General features: G+C 46.1%; 1 protein-coding gene, 2 long non-coding RNA genes and 2 other non-coding genes across 6 annotated transcripts; 3 read left to right on the plus strand and 2 right to left on the minus strand.

The window, feature by feature from the left end:
- Nucleotides 1-291: 291 nt before the first annotated feature.
- LOC106988078 (uncharacterized) lies at nucleotides 292-5,682 on the minus strand. Its single transcript, XR_001432283.3, has 3 exons — nucleotides 4,265-5,682; nucleotides 3,764-3,976; nucleotides 292-918 (listed from the first exon to the last, which is right to left on the minus strand). It is a non-coding gene; the product is annotated as an uncharacterized LOC106988078 (long non-coding RNA).
- TRNAY-GUA (transfer RNA tyrosine (anticodon GUA)) lies at nucleotides 3,771-3,859 on the plus strand. Its single transcript is given in 2 exon segments — nucleotides 3,771-3,807; nucleotides 3,824-3,859. It is a non-coding gene; the product is annotated as a tRNA-Tyr (tRNA).
- Nucleotides 5,683-5,775: 93 nt separating the features above from the next.
- On the plus strand, nucleotides 5,776-11,718 carry ABT1 (activator of basal transcription 1). The gene is made up of 3 exons (XM_027040113.2): nucleotides 5,776-6,067; nucleotides 6,703-6,908; nucleotides 7,058-11,718. Exons 1-3 carry the CDS (start codon nucleotides 5,827-5,829, stop codon nucleotides 7,436-7,438), a joined length of 828 nt encoding a protein of 275 aa, XP_026895914.1. The 5' UTR covers nucleotides 5,776-5,826; the 3' UTR covers nucleotides 7,439-11,718.
- Nucleotides 10,154-10,227, minus strand: TRNAN-GUU (transfer RNA asparagine (anticodon GUU)). Its single transcript has one exon. It is a non-coding gene; the product is annotated as a tRNA-Asn (tRNA).
- A 7,700-nt stretch (nucleotides 11,719-19,418) lies between the features above and the next one.
- On the plus strand, nucleotides 19,419-21,386 carry LOC106988081 (uncharacterized). 2 transcript variants are annotated; one of them, XR_008298793.1, is made up of 3 exons: nucleotides 19,419-19,844; nucleotides 19,997-20,291; nucleotides 20,408-21,386. It is a non-coding gene; the product is annotated as an uncharacterized LOC106988081 (long non-coding RNA). The 2 variants fall into 2 exon arrangements; XR_003414225.2 differs by having other exon boundaries at nucleotides 20,411-21,386.
- The last annotated feature ends 21 nt before the right edge of the window (nucleotides 21,387-21,407 follow it).

The following is a 21,407-nucleotide window of genomic DNA, read 5'->3' on the forward strand; positions in this document are numbered from 1 at the left end:
GCTTTTCCAGAATACTTTCCTGGAATCCATTTCTTGGAGTGACTGGAAAAAAAACTCACCTCTCTTAAAGTAATACAAAATGACACTAGGCTGGCAGGCAGACTCTCGGCAAACGTCACTGAACTTTTCTTTCACTCAGCGATAGAACACGGACAATTGGAAACCAACCAACAAACAAATCTTTGAACCCTCTTACCATACATATCTCTTGGTGCAGAAGCTCACACATTTCTGTTGGGTGTTTTCCTAGGAGAATGAGCCTTCCTCATGGATTCAGACTTGCACGTTTCCTGTGTGTCCGCCTGAGTAGGGTAGGTTACACTGCAGTCACAAGCATTCCCCCTCTGCAAATCATGATGGCTCATAACCGGAAACTCTTCGGCGTCATATAAATCAGTCATGGTTTGCCTGGTGGGCTCCTTGTGGATCCCCAACAACTCAGATCATATTTTGTCAGGGGAAGGGTCAAGAGGGGTGTGGTGGATGGCTCACTGGCTCTCCAACTTCCAGGAGGGACATCTCATTTGTCAAAACAGTTGTGTCACACGGCCACATCTATTTCTAAAGGAGTAATGAACTCTAGTCTTAGATATGGTAGAACACAATGTCAGGAGATTTTTGAAAAGCAATAGTGTCCATTACAGTTCACCACGCAGCCACCAACGATTCTGCCCACCCTCCTTCCTAAAAGCCAAACACGCTTGGCTTCCCCTGGGGGGAGACAACATAAAAGTCCATGAGAACGTCAGTTTGCTGAAAGTCTAGCATCTCTGAGTGATGCACGCTGGTTCCTTCGCTGGTGAAGGATTTGCATTTGTTTCTACACGGCTCTTCATAAATGCAACTAGGTCTGTCCAAATGTGACATTTAGGACGACTAAAACTCTTGTATGTGATACAAAACATCAGCTTGAACGCACTGGAGATTTAAAAATAGGGTAAACACAAATTTGTGTAATTGCATAATATGCTACAAATAGTAAGTACTACGGGTAAAAGAACAAGTAAACAGGGTAAGTTGGGAATCGGTGATAAGGAGGCCGTGGGCAGCAAGAAACAGACTGCTTAGCAATGGCATCCAGTTGGTGTTGAAGTTTCCGTATGGATGACCAGTTTTCTTTTGTTTTTAATTACTTCTATTGAAATGTAATTTAAACACAGTAAAAGTCAGGGGCTCCTGGGGAGCTCAGTTGGTTAAGCATCTGACTCTTGATTTTGGCTCAGGTCAGGATCTCATGGTGTGTGAGATCGAGCCCTGGTGTCAGAGCCTGCTGAAGATTCTCTCTCTCCCCCCGCCCCTCTCCCCTGCTTGTGCACTCTCTCTCTCTCTAAAACAAAACAAAACAAAAACCCCCCGCACACATAGTAAAATTCATTCCTTTTAAGTCTTTTTAAGTGTATGTTCGGTGAGTCTTGAAAATTATATTCAGTCATAGAACTACCACAACCATCATGATATAGAACCTTTTCATCCCTCCAAAAAGTTTACTTCTGCCTTCAGAAGCACTGATCTGCTTTCCATCGCAGTACTTTTTGCAAAAGTCTAGAGAGAGACTCGCGCAGCGTGCGGCTGGGAGCCTGGCTTCCTTTACCTAGCAGTGCTGTTGGGATTCACCGGGTGTATATCCATGGTTCATTCCCTCTTACTGGCCAGTAGCCCATGGTAGGGATGTACTACGATTTGTTTCTTCACTCACCAGCTAACGAAAGTTGGTATTGGTTTTCTTGTTAATAACAAAACTGCTTGTTATGGACCGAATAACCACCCCCCGCCCCGTTCCTATGTTGAAGCCCTGATTTCCAGTACATCAGAATGAGACCGTATTTGGAGATGGACCCTGAAAGACGTTACTGCATTCATTGTGTGCCTTGACCCGATCTGGCTGGCATCTTTATAAGAGGAGGTGATGAGGACACAGAGAGAGACACTAGGAGCATGTGAGTACAAAGTAACTACCGTGGAAGGAGGAAACAAGAAGATACCCTTCTGAGGCCAAACAGAGGCCGCAGAAGAAATCAACCCTGCTGACACCTTGATCTTGGGCCTCAGCTTCCAGAGCTGTGAGGAAATAAATTTCTGTTGCTTGAGTCACCCAGCCTGTGGCGCTTTGTCATGGCGGTCCTCACCGACTATTACGTGGCTATAAATATTTCGGGTGTAAGTCTTTGTGTGGACGTGCCTTTTCATTTATTTCCGGTAAATAACATAGGCATGGGATTGCTGGATCCTATGGGAAGTGTGTATTGAACTTGCAAAGAAACTACCAGCTGTTATCCAAGGGGGCTATACCGTTTCACATTCTCATTGCAGTTCGTTTCTCCACATCTTAGCACAGTCAGTCTTTTAAATATTGGCCATTCAGAATCGTAAGGAACACTGTAACACATTCACATGTCCCACCCACATTTATGGGGAGGGGATTATTCAGATATTCTAAGAGGTGGGTGAAAATCTCGGGGTCGTCTTAGATTTCGGCCTCCTTTGATGAATGTGTGGAGGCATCTCCCGGGGCTTAATCTGCATTTCCCTCGTGGCTAATGATGTCTACCTTTTCAGGTAGTTATAGGTCATCTGCGCATCTTCGGTGAAATGTCTGTTGAGATCCTTCCCTTTTTTAAAAAAAATTGAATTGTTTGCCTCCTGATTGAGTTGTGAGAATGCTTTATACTGGATACAAGTCTTGTATATCAGATGTTTGTTCTGCAAATACTGTCTCCTAGTCTGTGGTTTGACTTTTCATTTTCTTAGTGGCATCTTTTGAAAACAGCTCTCTCTCTCTGCCCCTCCCCCACGTTTTCTCTCTGTCTCTTAAAAATAAATACGTAAACTTAAAAAAAAAAGGAGAGAAATGTACTAGACCATATATTCTTAGTTTCTCATGAGAGGGAACAGAATAACTACATTTAATATGAATTATGTGTCGGCAGATTTCTCATAGAAATCACTAGGTAGGATCTTCTGAAGAAAAATGTATTTTTTCAAGGCTATAGTTACAAAGTATTTTTAAATAAGAAATACTCTTTTATAGATAAACTTACCAGAAATCTTTTCTAAGGATACATCATCAAGAAATGTCTGTCCAGATGGCTTCCTGTTTTCTCCAACCGTGTTCAACCAGGAAGCCAAACACCATTACAGGTGTTCATTAGCAATGCATGATAGCATCCCCCCCCCCCCCATAAATGTCTACGTTGCTCTTCTCAAAATTGGGGAAGGGCGTATTTCATTTATTTGGTCCACTCTAATATGAGGCACTCAGTTCCTAGACATACACTCGCATACGCGATGCCCCTCATGGTTTGGGTCTAGCACATTTCTGTCTGTACACTTTCCTTGTCTTTCAACAAGGAGAAATGCAATGTTTCCAAAATGAACTTGGCAGTGTCTCTGCTTTAAGACAGTAGAGCCCTCTTCAACCGAGTTATCTATATTTAGGATAAGTTATCATTTATCGGCCACTATAACAGGCGTTAAGTGGCCGGGACAGCGGGGCTGCAGTAGGGATAAGGGTGATGGGCCTCAGGGAGCAGGATATGGAACATGGATGGTGGTATTTCCTTTTTTAAAGACCTGAAACAGGCAGTAAAAAGCACAAAGCTTAAGTTTTTATGAATATTGATTTTTTAATATACCTCTATGATCGCGACCCCTATCAGTTTTAGAACATTTCCAGCACCCTAGAAAAAAATCCGCACTACATTTTAAAAATAGAATCCAAACAAAACCATTGGGAGAAACATTAAGGTATTCTAACAAGCCTCACCACCAATCCTTCGATAGCTCAGTTGGTAGAGCGGAGGACTGTAGGCGGGTGGTTGTAGTCATCCTTAGGTCGCTGGTTCGAATCCGGCTCGAAGGACTTGACCTTTTTGAAAGGTTTTCGGTGACACTGCACACCTGGTCCCTTAGCGTGTGTAGGAAAACTTGAACACAGTTGGGCGGACTGTCATTTGTACTTACAGATGAACTCGTAGGACTGAAAAATAATAAAAACAATAGTAAACGACCCCCAGATACGTGCACAAAAAGCTGCTTATGTAAGTCGGGGTCTCCAGGAAGGCTGACTTTTCATGGAGTTTGGGAAAGGGAAAGGGTCATGGGGAGGGCGGACAACCGGAAGGACGTCTGGACCCAAAGTTTACAATTCATTTTGGAGGCCCGGTGGTCTTTCTGGACTCTCTGTTATGCTGATATTTAAGCGCATAAACATTTAATTAATGGCAACTTGAAACACACACAAGGTCGAGAAAACAGCATATGTTACCATCGCAGCCATCACATGGGTACAACAGGAAGCATCTATTTCCGCAGATGCCCCCCTTCCCACCCCGGCCTCTTGAAGCAGTGCCGAGATGTGCTCTCACTTCATCCGTAGTTGCTCGGTGCTTTGAAGACGGAAGAATGACATACGGGACCGAGTCTGTGCCTCTTACCGCCCTCTCCCGCCTCTAAAAAAGGAGCGGCGGGCAAATGATAAAGTTTGCTTTCGTAACATTAATGAAACCGGCGTGTAGGAACTCGAGTTTATTAGATCTTTCGCCACTCCAGGAAGAGCGTGGCGCTGCGTTCCTGCAGGAATATACTGGGAGGCTCTCTGGCAGGAGCTGTCACCTAGGAAGGTAGCTTGTGGACGGACACCTGCGCCCCCTGCTGCAGTCCTCTGGGTTCCTCGGCGCCCTCGCCTGTTCCAGCGAGATGGGAATTTCCGTCCGGCTGCAGCGAGGGCGGGTCTAAGTTACGCTTAAACTCGCCCCGGGCCCCTTCCGGAAAGCGGGCTGGAGGGTTTGTCCGCATTCCAGGCCGCGCCCCTTTCCGCCCCACTGCAGGTGCGCGTGGGAGGAACGGCGGCTCCAAGAGCACGGAGACGGCGCCCCCTGCTGGGCGCGTCCGCGCGCGACGGGACAGGGCGGAGCCAGGCACCTGCGGGAGAGAGGTCTCAGCAGGAGTGCCAAGACCGCCCGCGGGGCCGTCCGCACAGACAGATCTCGCGAGACCAGGGTTAAGCGCGCCGCCCGGGACGTCCCCAGACTCCGGTCGTGTGTATATGTGCCAACAGGTGTTTATAATATAAACACGAATCACGTATCAGTACAAATGTACGATAGGCGTCAAGCACGTATTTAACGTTAGGGCAATAACTGTTACACATGAACATTTGGGGGACATCTTTACGAAATCAAATCTAAAATGAACACTTTAAAGTAAACAAAATACTTGTAAACTACTTGAGGTCACAACTGAAATTTTCAAAATGCAAATCTCACTTCCAAAACCTGTATTTGCGAAGCTAAACTACATTTCCAAAACTTAGAAACATTCAAAACTCGCAGCTAAGTTTTGAAAAATAATTCATATTTCAAGACTCAAGACAATTTTAAAAACTGAAGTAAACTGTAAAAGGTGGAAACAGCCCCCAACCGGAGGCACAGCCGGGTCCCTTGGGTAAAATGCTGTTTTGATCACTGACACACAGAAACCTCTCCCAACTTCCCAGTTTTCCAGCATTTCCAGGAAGAGCCTGCTTCCCGCCTTTCTACACCTCACCAAGGCGTTCCCTAGGGCGCGTTAACACTTGGGGACCCACCCGCTCGGCTTCTGCCTCTGGGCCTGCTCGACCCCGGGTCCCACCCGTCAGCTTCGGATCTCGCGGCCGCTCCGGCCCCCACTTCCGGTCTCTCCACCCAATCTGGTTCTTCCATTTATCTCCGCCCGCGTCGGTCCCGCCCCCTCGCCGCCGGCCGGCGTACTCGGTGCGCGGCAGCCGGCGCGGCGCGGCGCGGCGCGGCGCGGCGCTTTACGGCTGTCGTGCTTCTGGTCCCCGCCAGCATGGAGGCCGAGGAGTTGGAGAAGGAGGCTGCGGAGCAGGAGCCCCCAGAAGCGAGAGACCAGAAACCAGAAGCGGAGGAGGAGCAGGAGGAATCCGAAGAGGCGGCTTGCGGCGGCAAGAAGCGGGTAGTGCCGGGTATTGTGTACTTGGGCCACCTCCCGCCCCGCTTTCGGCCTCTGCACGTACGGAACCTTCTCAGCGCCTATGGCGAGGTCGGGCGCGTTTTTTTCCAGCCGGAGGGTAAGAGCGTAGGCCCTGGCTGTGCGGGCAGCAGGGTGGACTCGCCCGCGCGTCGCGTGGCCCGGGCTCTGCGCGTCCGAGGCGCTGTGGGGCACGGGACTCGAGGCCGGCGCCCAGGGAGACGAGTGGTGCGCAAGCCTTTAAGGAGACGGGATTAGGTGTGGGTAGCGCCTTGCGCACAGATGGGTAGTTCTCGGGTGGTGAACTCTGGCTTCTGATGTCGACCCCGCGCAGCCCTCTTTCCTGAACCAGCTTTAGCAGTTTACTGAGTACATCCTGAATAAAAGTCTCAGAGGCTTTTTCACACACTGAACCCATCCCCTTTGTCATCGCGGCCCGGGTCTAGACACTGTGTGGTCAGCTGACCCCAGCTCCCGCGCGGACACTAATCGAATCGGGATTGGGGGCGTGTGAGAGTTGTAGGTAGAATGTTCGGAGCGGATCTGATGCAGGAGTTGACGTTTGAGGAAAGGAGTTAGACGTGGGGAAAGGGTGCACGGGGAATGGATGGAACTTGGAGTCCTTTTCCCGGGCAAAGGCCTGGAGGTGGGATCCTGGCCCGCGGGCGAGTGGGGGGTGAAGTTCCTTGGGAGCCACGTGGCCCCTTAAACCTCTGCTGTGTCCTCGGCGCGCAGACGGGTTCGTGAGGCGCAAGAAGAAGGCGGCGGCAGCCTCGGCCACGGGAGGGAAAAAGCGGTCCAAGTACAGCAAGGACTACACCGAGGGCTGGGTGGAGTTTCGGGACAAGCGAGTGGCCAAGCGCGTGGCGGCCAGTCTGCACAACACGCCCATGGGAGCCCGACGGCGCAGCCCCTTCCGTTACGACCTGTGGAACCTCAAGGTAAGGGGCGGACTTGTCTGCCTTCCCAGCCCTAGCCGGGGCTGCTCCCTTACCTCCTGTTGGCCCCACTCGCTCTCCTCTCCTCTGCCTTCCTGCCACGCCTTACCCACGTCCTTTCTCGTTTTTGTTGTTGTTGTTGCTGTTCACAGTACCTGCACCGTTTCACGTGGTCCCACCTCAGCGAACATCTTGCCTTTGAGCGCCAGGTACGCAGGCAGCGCCTGAGGGCCGAGGTTGCCCAGGCCAAGCGTGAGACTGACTTCTACCTTCGAAGTGTGGAACGGGGACAGCGCTTCCTTGCTGCTGATGGGGACTCCACCCGCCCGAATGGCACCTGGGCCTTTGCCCAGCGTCCTACTGAGCAGGAGCTGAGAGCCCGGAAGGCAGCTCGGCCCGGGGGACGTGAACGGGCTCGCCTGGCTAACGTCCAGGACCAGGCTCGCTCCAACCGAGGGCTGCTTGCCAAGATCTTCGGAGCTCCACCACCTTCAGAGAGCGTGGAAGAACCCTCACTAGCCAGGGACTCATGAAGGGCAGAGAGACCCCTTCTATCTCGTAGCCCTGATAATGTCTATTCAGGCAGACGTTTTATTATCTTTCTCAGACCAGGAGTCTCTGATGAGTGCTCAGACAGACCTTTTGTGGGCCTCTCCTCCCCGCTCCCACTCCTGTTGCCTGGCAAAGGCCCCTAATTCATACTAGCATGAGTATGACTACTGCACATGCCTGTTTCATTTGATTCTTGGCCGTCTGCCTCCTGCCCAGTGGGAGCCTCTAAAAATCCCACTTTCTGGCCTCAGGAAGAGCCTTTACCTCAAGCTAGAGTGGGAATGTGTAGTCCAGGCAACTTTTTTACCAACTGTAAGTGAAGGGTAGCGGCCACATCCTTTTTATTTAGAAAAGATTAACAGGGATGGGTTAATGGGGTGGGACTGGGTGGGAGCCACCTTCCAAATGTATTTATAGAAAAGAAAAAATATATATATTTGTATACTTTTGTAGTTTATTGGTGCGGGGGGGGGGGTGCATTTTAGAAGTTCTAACTTCTGTCTCCTCATGTCCCATTAATGTCATCTCCTGGTCTCAGAGCCACCTCCCCCTCCCTCTCCACCTTCAGTCTGAGCTCTTTTCTGTCTATCAGATTAATTTCTTAGCCCACTTTATCAATGATCTAATTCCACATTTACCAAGTCACTACATGAGGACATAGTGATAGTGGGTAATAACACACGGCCCTTGGCATTAAGAGTTGTAGGCCACTAGAAAGGGACAGATATTCAAGAAATAATGTCCAGAGGTACTGCAGGCATCATGTAGAAATATATAAGGGCTAGAGGAGGAGCCATGGGAGGGCTTGGTTTATCTGGGAGGGTAAGCAGTGCTTAATATGGAGCTGATCCCTCATTACACTCTTCAGAGAGGGGTCAGTTTTCACCAAGTTTCCCATATCGCTCCTGAAAAGTGAACAGAAATCTGAATGAGGCTGATGTACTCCTGTTGTTGGAAACAAAGCTCCATGGATGGAGCATTGGGTTCAAACCACTGTAAAGGGAGACAAAGCCTAGGAGGTAGGCACGGTGCCCTTCGGGTGGTCTTCTACGAATTAGGGCTTAGACAAGGGGGAGGGCTCACAACACCAAAGCAGCTTTAGAAGCCGCACAGAATCCATGGCAGCCACTAAGAGAAGCGGAAAACTGAAGTGTTAAGAAACCTGGACGCAGCCTCCTAGAACTTGAAACCGGTCAGGGGCGCCTGGCTGCCTCGGTCCATGGAGTGAGCGACTCCCGATCTGGAGTTGGGTGTAGAGATCACTGAAAAAGTCTTAAAAAACACTAGTCACTATCCAGTCTGTTAAACCTACAGGAAATAGTAGAGTGACTAATAATACGGGTTTTGCTTGTGCAATTTAATTCCCCGCCCCCCCACCGCCGCCGCTCCTCAATATAATTATTCATGTGTTTGGGTGGAGCAAATTCATCCACTTCTTTGGCTCTAAAATGATAAAATCTTAGTCCTGTTACGATTTTTATTCGATAGGTGCGCTTTATGTGGGAGAATAAAAATGACCTTACGTTCAAAATGATGGCTGTTGGGTGTCACATTTCCCACGTCCCTAACCCTCTCATACCCGTCTGATAAAAACATCTGTGTAACGTTACACCCTCAGGCTTGGGAACTTGATACCCTTGTTTCTGTGTTCATTTCTCGTGAGTTTGTTTCCTGTGGGTCGTTTCCTCAGGTCATGATGTCTTCCCAAGTGAGCGAGAAAAATTCCGTGTCAGAGTCTGACAAGCTGTTATATTCACTTACTCAGGATTCCCAGTGCCACTGTCACCTTTGGTAGATAAAGAGAATATCGAGAGTGAGAAATCTCTTCCCCTTAGGTTGCTAACAATTTAGGAAGCAAAACATGGGGCTTCGGAATTTTTTGAATGAAATAAACTTCTCAGGCTGGGTGGCGTCAGGTGTCCCTATATTCAAGGTCAGCGTCCAAGGCTCCGGTTCAGTAGTTCGCACAAAGAGTTTACCCGCAGCCTGGAAATCTGGGTAAATCACAGGCGGAGGGAGAAATGAAGATAAGAATGGGTGGAAGACCATGAGTTTCTGGGGAGCCGTCAGCTTGATTGCCTGCAGACCAAGCCCTTTGAGGGCAGGAAAATACCTTCTTTTACACTTAAAATTTTATTTTCTGGATGTTGCCACCAGTAACCCTGACATGGGTCAATTTTAGTTGTACAAATGCAGCAATTATGTACGTTCCCAGAAGTGGATTTGCAGAGTAATTTTGGTAGATCTTGTCAAAATGCCTTTTATGGAAAGTGTCAGGGACCCTTTGGGGGATTATAAGCGAGGAAAGTCCGATGATTTCGATGGAAGCCTGCACTCTGCCTCCGCGGCCCATTCCCGACGTCCAGAGCCCGAGGACCTGACTCGGGGACAGCCTGGGCCAGCTGGGTGTGGACAGCCGGGGTTCACGCCGCCGGATGTACCAACGCAGCTGAGGGAGAAGGAATCTGGGAACAAATTCAGTAGAATTAGGGACAAAATGACGGGATCGCGCCCATGTCTGGCTGCATCCTGAAGGCTTTCAAGCAAATAATCGGGGAACACGGGAACACTCCATCTGTCGCAAGACGCCCTGGGGAGCTACGTTAGCTCGGTTTTCATTTTATTTGTGAGAATGTTCACAGACGGATTTTGTCCGACAAAATTTCCGAAAACCGGAATCCTTAAAGGGAAAGGGCCGTCCCTGGGTGGGCTCGAACCACCAACCTTTCGGTTAACAGCCGAACGCGCTAACCGATTGCGCCACAGAGACGGGGACGCGGGAAGGTCTCTTGTCAAACATGATCATGTCATTTCCCCAGTCCAGACCGTGGGATATACTCAAGAAACGAACCTTTTGCCGGGCATGTATATTGAAGAAATGTTCCCTCGTTTCCTGGTTTCTGTTGTTCCTATGTTTTGAAAACAACTTTTGACAATACAGATATTATTCTTAGAGAGGAACCTCAGAGTGTTGACTGGGCGGGGAGCTGGGCGCGGGACTGCTGTTTACCCCGAGAAAGTGTGATTATAATAAAATAATAAATAATAATAATAATAATAATAATAGTAGTGAAGGACATCTGGACCGAATTTCTTTCCAGGTCGATAAGAGAGCTTTTGCTAACACTCCAGTTGATAGGGAAGCCCCTGGAAGGGTTCTGTACAGATGAAGATACCTTCAATGGGAAAGATTCCAGTAAGAGAAAAGCAGAAAGGAAAACCATTTAGGGGACAGTCTGAAGGCTCATCAGTGGATCCTTAAATGATCAGGTAAAAGTGTACTTGCCCGGAAATAGGATATTCTCACGTACCAAAGCAGCAGCGCAGAGATCCCTTGCTAACTGCAAAGAGAAAAGTCTTTACAAAATGACCTCTGTCTCCACTTACACCAGGGATCAAATTGAGCATCATTAACAATGGGGCGGATTAACATGGGCACTTCCTGGTGAAGTCACACGGGCACGCCCACATGATATTCTGGCCAAAAAGGATTAACTTGGATGTCATTTGATAACTTCTGGCCTCCTTGCTCCATTTAGCTATTGCCGTGGAACAAGATGCTGAAAAACGTTAGTGACTGTTTCAATCATGGCTCTTCCAGAGAAGCAGAACATATGTAATATCTCTTGTCTCTCTCATCTCTCTATCTCAGTTCCTTTCTCTAGAGATCTCCCCCATTCTAGATCCATCCACCAGTCCTCAATCAATCCATCATCTATCTATCTCATCCCTTACCTATCTGATGGGCTGATGTGTATAGAGCTGGCCAGCAAGCTAGAACTCAGACAGGATTTCTGTGTCACAGTCTTGAGACAGAATTTCTTCTTCAGGGAAAAAAAAAAAAAAAAAAGGAATGAAACATGAAGAATTTAAAATGTTGGTTGAGTAAAATAAGATCTCGGAGATTCCAAAGTCAAAACATCCACTTAAGGGTCCTCAGCACAGACTTGAGTATTTTGGGATACAGCGTACATGGAAAGGTCTGGAAGGCTGGAAAGTAGTGCGAAATAGACAGTAATATGTCCCTGGAAAGAGCCCCAGCTGGGAGAATGCGATCAGAAAAATTAAGGTGTGATGTAATTTTCTTTGCTTGGAAAGTAATAATAAGTAGCCAAAGCGTGATACAAAGTGCAACAAACAGGAGGAATTGTGTGCAGAGGGGGATGGGGTATGTGAGAACTCTATTTCTTGTGGGGTTTTTCCCTGTATTTCTGTATTTCTGATTATTCTTTTTTTTTATTAAAAAAACTTTTTAAATGTTTATTGTTGAGAGACAGAGACAGAACATGAATGGGGAGAGGCAGAGAAAGGGAGACACAGAGTCTGAAGCAGGCTCCAGGCGGTGAGAGCCTGACGCAGGCCTCGAACTCACAAACCTGTGAGATCATGACCTGAGCTGAAGTCAGACGCTTAACTGACTGAACCACCCAGGTGCCCCAGTGATGATTTTTTCTACAAATCTAAAACTGCTTTAAATAATAGTCTATTAAGTTAAATCAGTCAATCAGTCAATCAATCATATGAAAAAGGAGGGGTGTTACTGACCAGACTCAAAACACGATCAAAGGGAAGTTTCTCGAGCACTGTTACCTGTACCTGAATTCAAATTAGGATCCCGGAAATGGGCCTTTGGTCTTACGGTGAGGACACAGTGATCACACCTGGAATTCTCCCAAAATGCCCTTTGCTCTGCAAAGTATAATTCAATGTGACAGCAGCCGTAGTCTACCTTTTCATTCAATGACGCATCTTTAATATCTCCCTCCTGCTTTATTGGGTCATAGCAATCAATCAGCTAAGTTCCATAGAGGGACATAATAAGATGAAACAAATCATGTTTGCTGTTCTGTTATTCCCCACAGAATTCACTTCGGAGTTAATACATTTAGTAGACTGTTCAGTTTGGGAGACTTGTTTCAGAATGTACCGGAAGGTACCTCTCTGGAGAGGTAGGCAGAGGGGTGGAGGGGCGGAGGGGGTGCTGAGTCAATGCTGTAAACTTTGGTTAAATTAAAAGTGAAGAAATCACAGAGTGCTAAGGCGAATATATTTTGGGGACCAACTGATTGAATTCCACTCATCTTACTGAAGAAGAAGGTAGGGACCCAACAGGCTAAATGTGTTACCCACTGGCATGTGGCTTATAAGCAGAAGAGCAAAGGTCAACCACCCGACTTCCTGATTCTCTCTCAGGGTTCTTTTTACAACACACCAGGCTTCACAGACTTGTTCCCTGTAACCAGGCCGTGTGAGCGTTACGACTGTTTGTTATGGTGTTTACCCCACCCTCCTATCACAATGCAAACTTCATAAATGCACGTTCTCTTCACTGATATTTGCGCATTGTCTACAATGATGTCCAGCCTCAGCAACCATTTGTTAAATAAAGAAAAAGTTCTTCCACGGTGGTCGGGCCGCATTCAACCTACTCACAGCCCTGCGCGTTCAGGCAAACCCCCAATAAGACGCCTTCTGGCCAAGCCACCGCCAGGTTGCGTCATTTCCGGTGGTTGTCCTACTCCCAGATTTGAATGTTCTTGGAAAGAAATGATCGTACTTCATACACAGTAAGTGCTTAACAAATGTCACCTCCTTTCCACCTCTCTTCCCTCTAGGGAGGCTTCTTTCCCTGCGGGTGTTTCATTTCCTCCAGCTAATACTTGAAATCTTTAGAGTACCTACTAGGATAGTGGGTGTCCCAGTGGGGAAATTTCCACAGGAACACATCACAAACGATGTATACGGAAACTGCACACTTCAAGCGGAGAGGCTCTGGCCCTCAGGTGGGAAGTCCCACCAGAGACTCCGTCGCTGAACGATGGGGCTTCCAGAACTGGTTTTCCTAACAAGGGGTCCGGTTGGGTGATGCCTCCCTCCTCTGAATTCCGCCTGGACAAAGTCTGTATCACAATGAAGTTCTTGGCTGATCTCTTATTTTAAAAGCATTTTGCGTGTAAGTTTTATTTCCCCCGTAAAAGGAAACCGTATAAAATCTTGAACGTTGAGGATACCTAAGAGAGAAAAAGATGAGAAGAACTTGAGGGACACAGCACCAGAGAATCCTCTCGGGACGTTTACCAACATACGAGGCCATCTTTTTAAGAAAGGACAATTTAGGGGCCCCCGGCTGGCTCCACCGATAGAGCATGTGACTCCTGGAGTTGTGAGTTCGAGCCCCACGTGGGTGCAGAGATTACTTAAAAGTAAAATCTTTAAAAAGAAAAAAAAAAAAGGAGACCAGTTGGCAGCTAAATTTTGTAGGCGAAACATAAGAGCTTCACTGCATCAAGGCCCTCAAAGCTACACGAACTATTTTGAAATACATGGATTCAAGGGTGAAAACAACGCAACTTTCCATCAGCAGATGAGTGGATAAGCAAAATGTGGTGTACTCATACAACAGAAGATTATTCATCCTTAAAAAAGAATGAAATTCTGATACATGCTGCACAGAGATGCACCGGGAAAACATTATGCTAAGTGAAATAAGCTAGACACAAAAGGACAAATATCGTATGATTCCACTCATATGAGGTACCTAGACTAGGCAAACTCATGGGGGCGGAAAGTAAGAGAGAGGTTACCAGGGGCTCGAGGAAGAGAGAATAAGTTACTTTCTAATGGGAACAGAGTTTCTGTTTGGGAGGATGAAAAAGTTCTAGAAATTGACAGTGTGATGGCTATACAACATTGGGAATATACTTACCTTTTTTTACCTTTTTAATTTTGTTTTGATGTTTATTTATGTTTTGAGAGAGAGAGTGAGTGCATGTGGGATAGGGGCAGGATAGGGACAGAAGGAGAGGGAGACAGAATCCGAAACAGGCTCCAGGCTCCAAGTTGTCAGCACAGAGCCCACCGCGGGGCTGGAACTCACAAACTGCGAGATCATGACCTGAGCCAAAGTCAGACGCTCAACCGAGGGAGCCACCCAGGCACCCCATGGGAATGTACTTCATTTGTAAATGTACAAACGATTAAAATAGTAAATTTTATGTTATATTTTATGAAATTTCTTTAAAAAAACATGGATTTTGCATTTTCAATTTCAAAAATATGTTCACTATTAGATATTTGGGAAATAGACCTATAAACCAACAGAAATAGTCACTGTAACCATTTTAATGAGCATATTCCCAATGTTTTTCCTATACATGTCTATATATATTAAAGTGGAGTCATTCAGTACATATCACTGTATAACCTGCCTTTTAGTTTTTGCAATGTATCATGCATATCCCTTAGTGTCAGACATACACATTTTACGACTCACTTTGACAAGCATCCTTGTATGTGTATTTTGTCACACTTTTAATTGCTTCCTAATGGTATATTCCTTAAAATAACTTCAGATCAAATCCAAGAGGATTTGAGTGTTGAGAAAACTAAGGGAGAAATCCCTCGGAAAACAAAGGTAGGTATAACTCTAGAACAGACAGAAGAAAAAGATGAACGACTAAAAAAAGACATTGGGTTTTAAGTACCATGATCTACCTTGTAAGTAGTCCCAGTGGTTTATGGTACAGCTATGCTCTAAGAGTTGCCCAACTCCAGTAAAATAGTTGTATTCTTAATGTTCTGTTCAACCTGTTTTTTTCCGAATTTTAACATTTAAATAATGAGATGATATATAATACATAAAAATTAGGAGGTGAAAATGTCCTCTATTTTTAACATTCATAAAAATACTATTCTCAATATCCTCCTAGAATTTTTCTATGCATTTACAAACATACCACTTTTTACAATAATGTACCTCCTACTTTGATAGTCTTGACACAAATATATTTTGGGCATTTCATCAAATGGAGTCACCGCAGTTGATTTAAATAGTTTATTTAACTTAGCATTTAAATCGTTTCCAATTTTTTGCTAGATCACAAGCTGGCTACAATAAATATCCATGTAGATACAGACACATAGATTTTTGTTATCAGTAGATTTATAGAACATCCTTAAAGTGTAATTGCTGGGTTAAAGAATATATACATTAAATGTGAAAGCTACTATTCTCTTACTTTCAAACCATTTCAGGCGTAAAGTTTGTTTCTCCAATAAGACTGTGTATACATATATAAACGATTTGTACTCATACTAGTAATGTACAAGAGTGGTTTAGTCTATTTATAGACTGGGCGGCTTCTAAACTGCAGAAATTTATTTGTTACAGTCTGGAGTCTGGAAGTCCAGGACGAGGATGCCAAAATGGGGGAGTTCTGGTGAAGGCCTTCTTCCTGATTCTGTTCAAGATGGCAGTCTTCTTGCTGGGCGCTCACATGGCCAAAGGGGCAAGAAGGCTCTCTAGGGTCTCTTCCATAAGGGCACTGACACTATTCATGATGGTTTCACCCTCATGACCTAATCACCTCCCAAAGGCCCCACTGCCAAACACCATGAAACCGTAAGAATTTGGGGGAGACACGAACATTCAATCTATAAAGGTTTGTTTTTCCAAACTGCCACCAATACGGCTATTACTGTTTTTTAATCTTTGCTAATATGAAACATTACCAAGAGTTGGAAAATTCAAGAATAATCAAAGTCTTTTACATTACTTTGAATATTAATGTGACTCTTTTTTCTTTAATATGATTTATTGCCAAATTGGCTAACATACAGTGTGTAAAGTGTGCTCTTGGTTTTGGGGGTAGATTCCTGTGGTTCATCGCTTACATACAACACCCAGGGCTCCTTCCAATAAGTGCCCTCCTCAACGCCCATCACCCATTTTCCCCTCTTCCCCACCTCCCCATCCACCCTCAGTATGTTCTTTGTATTTAAGAGTCTCTTACAGTTTGCCTCCCTCTCTGTTTGAAACTATTTTTTCCCCTTCGCTTCCCTCATGGTCTTCTGTTAAGTTTCTCAAGTTCCACATATGAGTGAAAATATATGATATCTGTCTTTCTCTGACTGATTTATTTCACTTAGCATAATACCCTCCAGTTCCATCTACATTGCTGCAAATGGCATGATTTTATTCTTTCTCACTGCCAAGTAGTATTCCATTATATATATAAACCACATCTTCTTTATCCATTCATCAGTTGATGGACATTTAGGCTCTTTCCACAATTTGGCTATTGTTGATAGTGCTGCTATAAATTGGGGTACACGTGCCCCTACGAATCAGCACTCCTGTATCCTTTGGATAAATTCCTAGCAGGGCTATTGGTGAGTTGTAGGGTAGTTCTAGTTTTAATTTTTTGAGGAACCTCCACCCCGTTTTCCAGAGCGACTGCACCAGTTTGCATTCCCACCAACAGTGCAAGAGGGTTCCAGTTTCTCCACCTCCTCGCCAGCAGCCGCAGTTTCCTGAATTGTTCATTTTAGCCACTCTGACCGGTGTGAAGCGGTATCCAAATGTGGTTTTGCTTTGTAGTTCCCTGATGATGAGTGATGTTGAGCATCTTTTCATGTGTCTGTTGGCCATCTGGATGTCTTCATTGGAAAAGTGTCTACTCATGAATGTGACTGTCTTTTCAGGTATATATTGACTTTATTCCCTCAGTAACTCCCTGTTCACATCTTTTCCTGTTTTTAGTTATTGATTTGTAGAAGCTCTTTTATAGCATGAATAGGAACACTTGCCCGTGATATATGGTGAGTAGACTTCCTTATCTGGTCTATGGGGCAATTAAGTAATGTTTTTAGTTTTTATACTGTCAAGTCTGATAACTCTTTCATAATTTCTGACATTGATATTATGTGAAGAAAGGCCTTCACAACAAAGGATTATTTTTTTAATTATCATAAACTTTATTTTGGCACAACCATGATGTTATGTTTTACATTAAGAAAATAGTACATTTTTTCTAATGAAACCCCTCCAGACCGTTTTTTAGATTGGGTGTGGTGGGAATTTAATGCCTTTTTGCCAACCCTTAATGTGTTAAGCACATTTCAAATGAATGATCCTTTTCTCCATGACTTAAATACCAACTTAAAGATAAACTACTTCGGGGGCCCCTGGGTGGCCCAGTTGGTTAAGCTTCTGACTCTTGATCTCAGCTCAGGTCTTGATCTCAGGGTCGGGAATTCAAGCCCCAGTGGGGTCTGTGCTGGGTGAGGAGCCTACTTAAAAAAAAAAAAAAAAAAAAAAAAAAAAAATCCTTGCTATATAAATCACTGATCTGTTGTTTGGAATTTTTATTCCACAGCCTTTGGAGGAAAAACAACCCTTGATCTCTTCTAAGTATGGCAGTGGAACCTTCCATGTAGAGAGAGCAGAGGGTTAGGAAACCTGTGTGGAGCGGCCCTAGCTGCTGCTTTACTCACATAGGCCTCTTTCAAGATTCATTTTTGTTGCTCTGGGATTTTGCCTCTTTAGGTCTTCTCTTTAGTTCCTACAGAAGCTGGAGGTTCATACCTGAAGAGGCAAGCTCCCTTCCGCTTGATCTTTAACTCTGAGGCTTACTGCACACCCCCCTCCCCCACGAGGGAGGCAAACAGCAGGTCAAAAGAAGGGACCCACACCAGCACCCCTCACACAACAGTCCTGCTGCAGCCAGCCTCTGACGACCACAGACATTCAAAGCAGCTCCAATGTGAGCATCAAGTTCCATACAAATGGATATAAAATGGAACGTGACAGAATCCAGCAGAGAAGGGACCTGGTCTAGTTCTGATTCCATCATACGGATCTTTAGTACAAGCTTAGTTTCCTCACCATCTGCAGACTGGGGAAATCACTGTTATCCTCCAAGTTCCTGGGAACTCTGTATGAGACAATATATCAAAAAACAGCTCTAGAAGATGTAATTTACCATACAAATAGAAGGAATCACTGTAAAATACTAACAGTAGGCTTTCAAAGCTTGGGATGGCCTTAAATACTACACGGTGATACTGTTCAAAAGAAATATCATGTGAGACTCATATGCAATTTAAAATTTTTTAGTAGCCATATGAAAGGAAAACGAAAAAAGAGACAAGTGTAATTTGAGTAATATACCTTATTTAACACAATATATCCAAAATACCATTTAACATGAAATTGATATGTTATTAAGGAGATAATTTACATTCTCTTTTTTGCACGAACCCTTCCAAATCTAGTGTGTATCATATAAGTGTAGCATATCTCAATTTAGACTAAAATTTTATGTGCTCAATAGCTACATGTGGCTAGCTACCTTAATAGTGCAAATATATGGTGTAAATACTTATTTTAGAGAGTGGAAGACTCAGGTTCAGAGGTGTTAAGGGACTTTCTTCAAGGCCATCTGGTTTTATTATGGTAGAGTTTGGCTTAGAATTCCAATCTTTTAACCTACCTGTGCTTTATTTTTGCACTCAGGGTGGTAGGGATCTAATTTTTTCTCCTAAGCTTTTATCTAACACCATTTACTGAGTGACTCATCCTTTCTGCACTAATCCAAAATGACACTTTTTAAGTACAGTAAATTCCTATATAATGCAGATCTGTTTCTGCACTTTGCGTTTTGCTTTATCTACTGTCTTTGGAGTTAAAGGAACTCTTGATCTCTTCCGTGTGTGTAGTGAACACCTTCCAGTGGTTTTCCATTTAATTTACACTGTTAACATCGACAAACAATGCACAAGATTTTGAACATATCATATATACACACAGAACTCAGCGGAAGCACATGACACATTTTATACATGTGGTTCTCATTGCAGAGCTGCGGCCAGGCCAGCCCGGGAGACCCCCATTCACAGGGACACAGGTTCAGACACAAACACACACAGGAACTCAGGCACACATAACTCGGCCCAACACACAGACACAGGGAGTAGGCGTGGAGGGGCCGCAGTGAGGGGAGCGCGAAAGGAGGACGGAGAAATGCGAACCACAAGCCCTAGATGGCAGGGGCAACACGAAGCCTCCTCACCCGCCACAGAATCGCTGGGAGGCGGGGAGGAATCAGCTCATCCCCTCGTGGATGCTCGGTGGCAGGGGCGTGGCCAGAGGGTTGGGGGCGTGGCCAGAGGGCGTGGGGGGCGTCAGGGCGTGGGGAGAGGAAAACAGCTGTCTGGAAGGAAGCCGGGGTGAGAATCCATGCCTTCCCCCGTTGCTAGAGACGAGAAAAGAGACAGGCGGATGAATTGCAGTACTGGAGAGCACATCTTGCACTTCGGCTGAAAGATCGGCGATCTTTGGGAAAGCAGCTAAGTAGAAAATTGAGAGAAGGCAGATTGTATGATGGGAAATGAACACTTGGAAATGGAAGCAGTATAGACTTTAAGCTGGTAAATTTTGGAACGGGAAAAAGAAAGAAAAAAAAACACCAGCCGATTAAAGGCAACCCAAACCTTTTCTTCTTTTTTAAACCGGGTACAAAAGGGCATCTGCACACATTTGAACACATGAGGGAAAATCTCCATGAAGGAAAGGAATTTTAAAAACCTACAGAAAAGACAAATGAAGTAGGTTCCAGAGGCGGTGGCAGCATGGGCTGGGCAGGTTAAAGGAGTCAGCACATTTATTCCTCTGGGAGAAGAAAGGTGGGCTAGATAAAAAGATTTGTGTTGAAGCGGTCAGGAGGGCCCTGACTGCCAGATTTTGTTTTTCCGTGTAGGTGATCCGATGGGGGCACCGAGGAGGGTAGAGGAGGCCAGCGGTGACTGTTCCAAACTCCGTCAGTCCCCCGCTCGGCCAGAAACACAGGGTTTGTACCGCCCACTGGCGAACCCTAAGGCCTTGCCGCCCCCGAAAACGACCACGAGCAGCTCCAAAGTCCTCCGCCCGCACGTCGGGGCTCCCCGTTTAGAACAGGGGCTGGATGCAACCAGGAAGGTCCACTTAGGATTTCATACAAAGGCTCCTCCTCGTTTTCAGATATGTTAAGGCAACCTTCTGAGCCAGGAGTTAAGGTACGCGAGGGCTGCGGAGATTTCTCAAAATGGGCACGGAACATAATAAACAGGAGCTACCCCACGGGTCCTCTCCTTTCCTCCCTAGACCTTAACCGCCAGTTACTTGACCTTAGCAGGTGCAGCCCCTCCGTGTCAAGGTTCCCCTGCCAGACAGGACGGAAGGACGGCCTCGGCAAGGGTCAACTGCTTTCAGCCTGCCCCACTGCTTCTAGAGTCCAACTGGAAGGCGAGGCCAGAGCTGTCGCCTGGAGCATGAAACGAGCAAGCTTCTACTGCGTGACAAGCTGTTTTTTCCCTCAAGGAGAAAGAACTATTCTCGACAAACACTTACGGCCTCTGTGGGCGCTGGGACGCACCTTCGCTCTTCCACTTCCCGAGACATCACTTCTGTCCCCGTCACTTGCAAGGGGAATGGCTGCTTCCCCAGGCTCGTCTCAGCACTGCCCACCTGAATGTCGGGCCGGGGACAGAGCAGCAGGAGGGCCGCAGGCCTCGTTGGGGCACACCTCTCTACCCGCAAGCCAGAAGGAAAACAAGCCGAAGCTGGGCCATTTTCCCTTCCCCTTTTCGTCCGCTGGCTGTCATACCTCCCCCTTCTTTCCTCACAATGAGAAAGCCACTTAAAACCCTGAAACCTATTCCATTAGGGGAGCAAACAGATACAAACGGAGGCACACGTGACAACGGGGGGAAACTCGGTGCCACCCCGCCGACACCACTCCAAGGGAAGAGGCAGAACTGTGCCCCGGGCGGATTCTAAATTCAAACTTCAAATTCAAAATTTGTCGTGATTTTGAGGTTGCAGGTGACTCACATAAACAGATGTTTTGCTGTTACTGAATTTTAGCCCCAAATATGGTCAGTTTCAGCGGTGACACCCTCCTGTGTTATTTAGGTAATGCCCGGCAGAGGCTCCAGAAGGATCCAATATCCACAGCAGAGCAGAGACAATACTCCTTCCAGGTTTCCGTTCACCTCTCCGCTCTCGCCTCAAAAACTCCTGGAACTCTAGAGCTGTTCTAATGGCCCTGATCGCCTCTACCAGGCCGAAGGGCCATGTGAATGTCAACTTTAGTCCTTTGTTTTGTGTATTTAATTAAGGTAGAGCTGGCA

This window comes from Acinonyx jubatus, chromosome B2, assembly GCF_027475565.1.
Source record: "Acinonyx jubatus isolate Ajub_Pintada_27869175 chromosome B2, VMU_Ajub_asm_v1.0, whole genome shotgun sequence".
Lineage (NCBI taxonomy): Eukaryota > Metazoa > Chordata > Mammalia > Carnivora > Felidae > Acinonyx > Acinonyx jubatus.

Bases quoted from the DNA above. Each gene is read 5' to 3' on its own strand.
- ABT1 (XM_027040113.2), top strand. From the start codon at position 5,827: ATGGAGGCCGAGGAGTTGGAGAAGGAGGCTGCGGAGCAGGAGCCCCCA. The intron at 6,068-6,702 runs GTAAGAGCGTAG...CTCGGCGCGCAG, and splicing joins CGTTTTTTTCCAGCCGGAGG to ACGGGTTCGTGAGGCGCAAG. The intron at 6,909-7,057 runs GTAAGGGGCGGA...TGCTGTTCACAG, and splicing joins ACGACCTGTGGAACCTCAAG to TACCTGCACCGTTTCACGTG.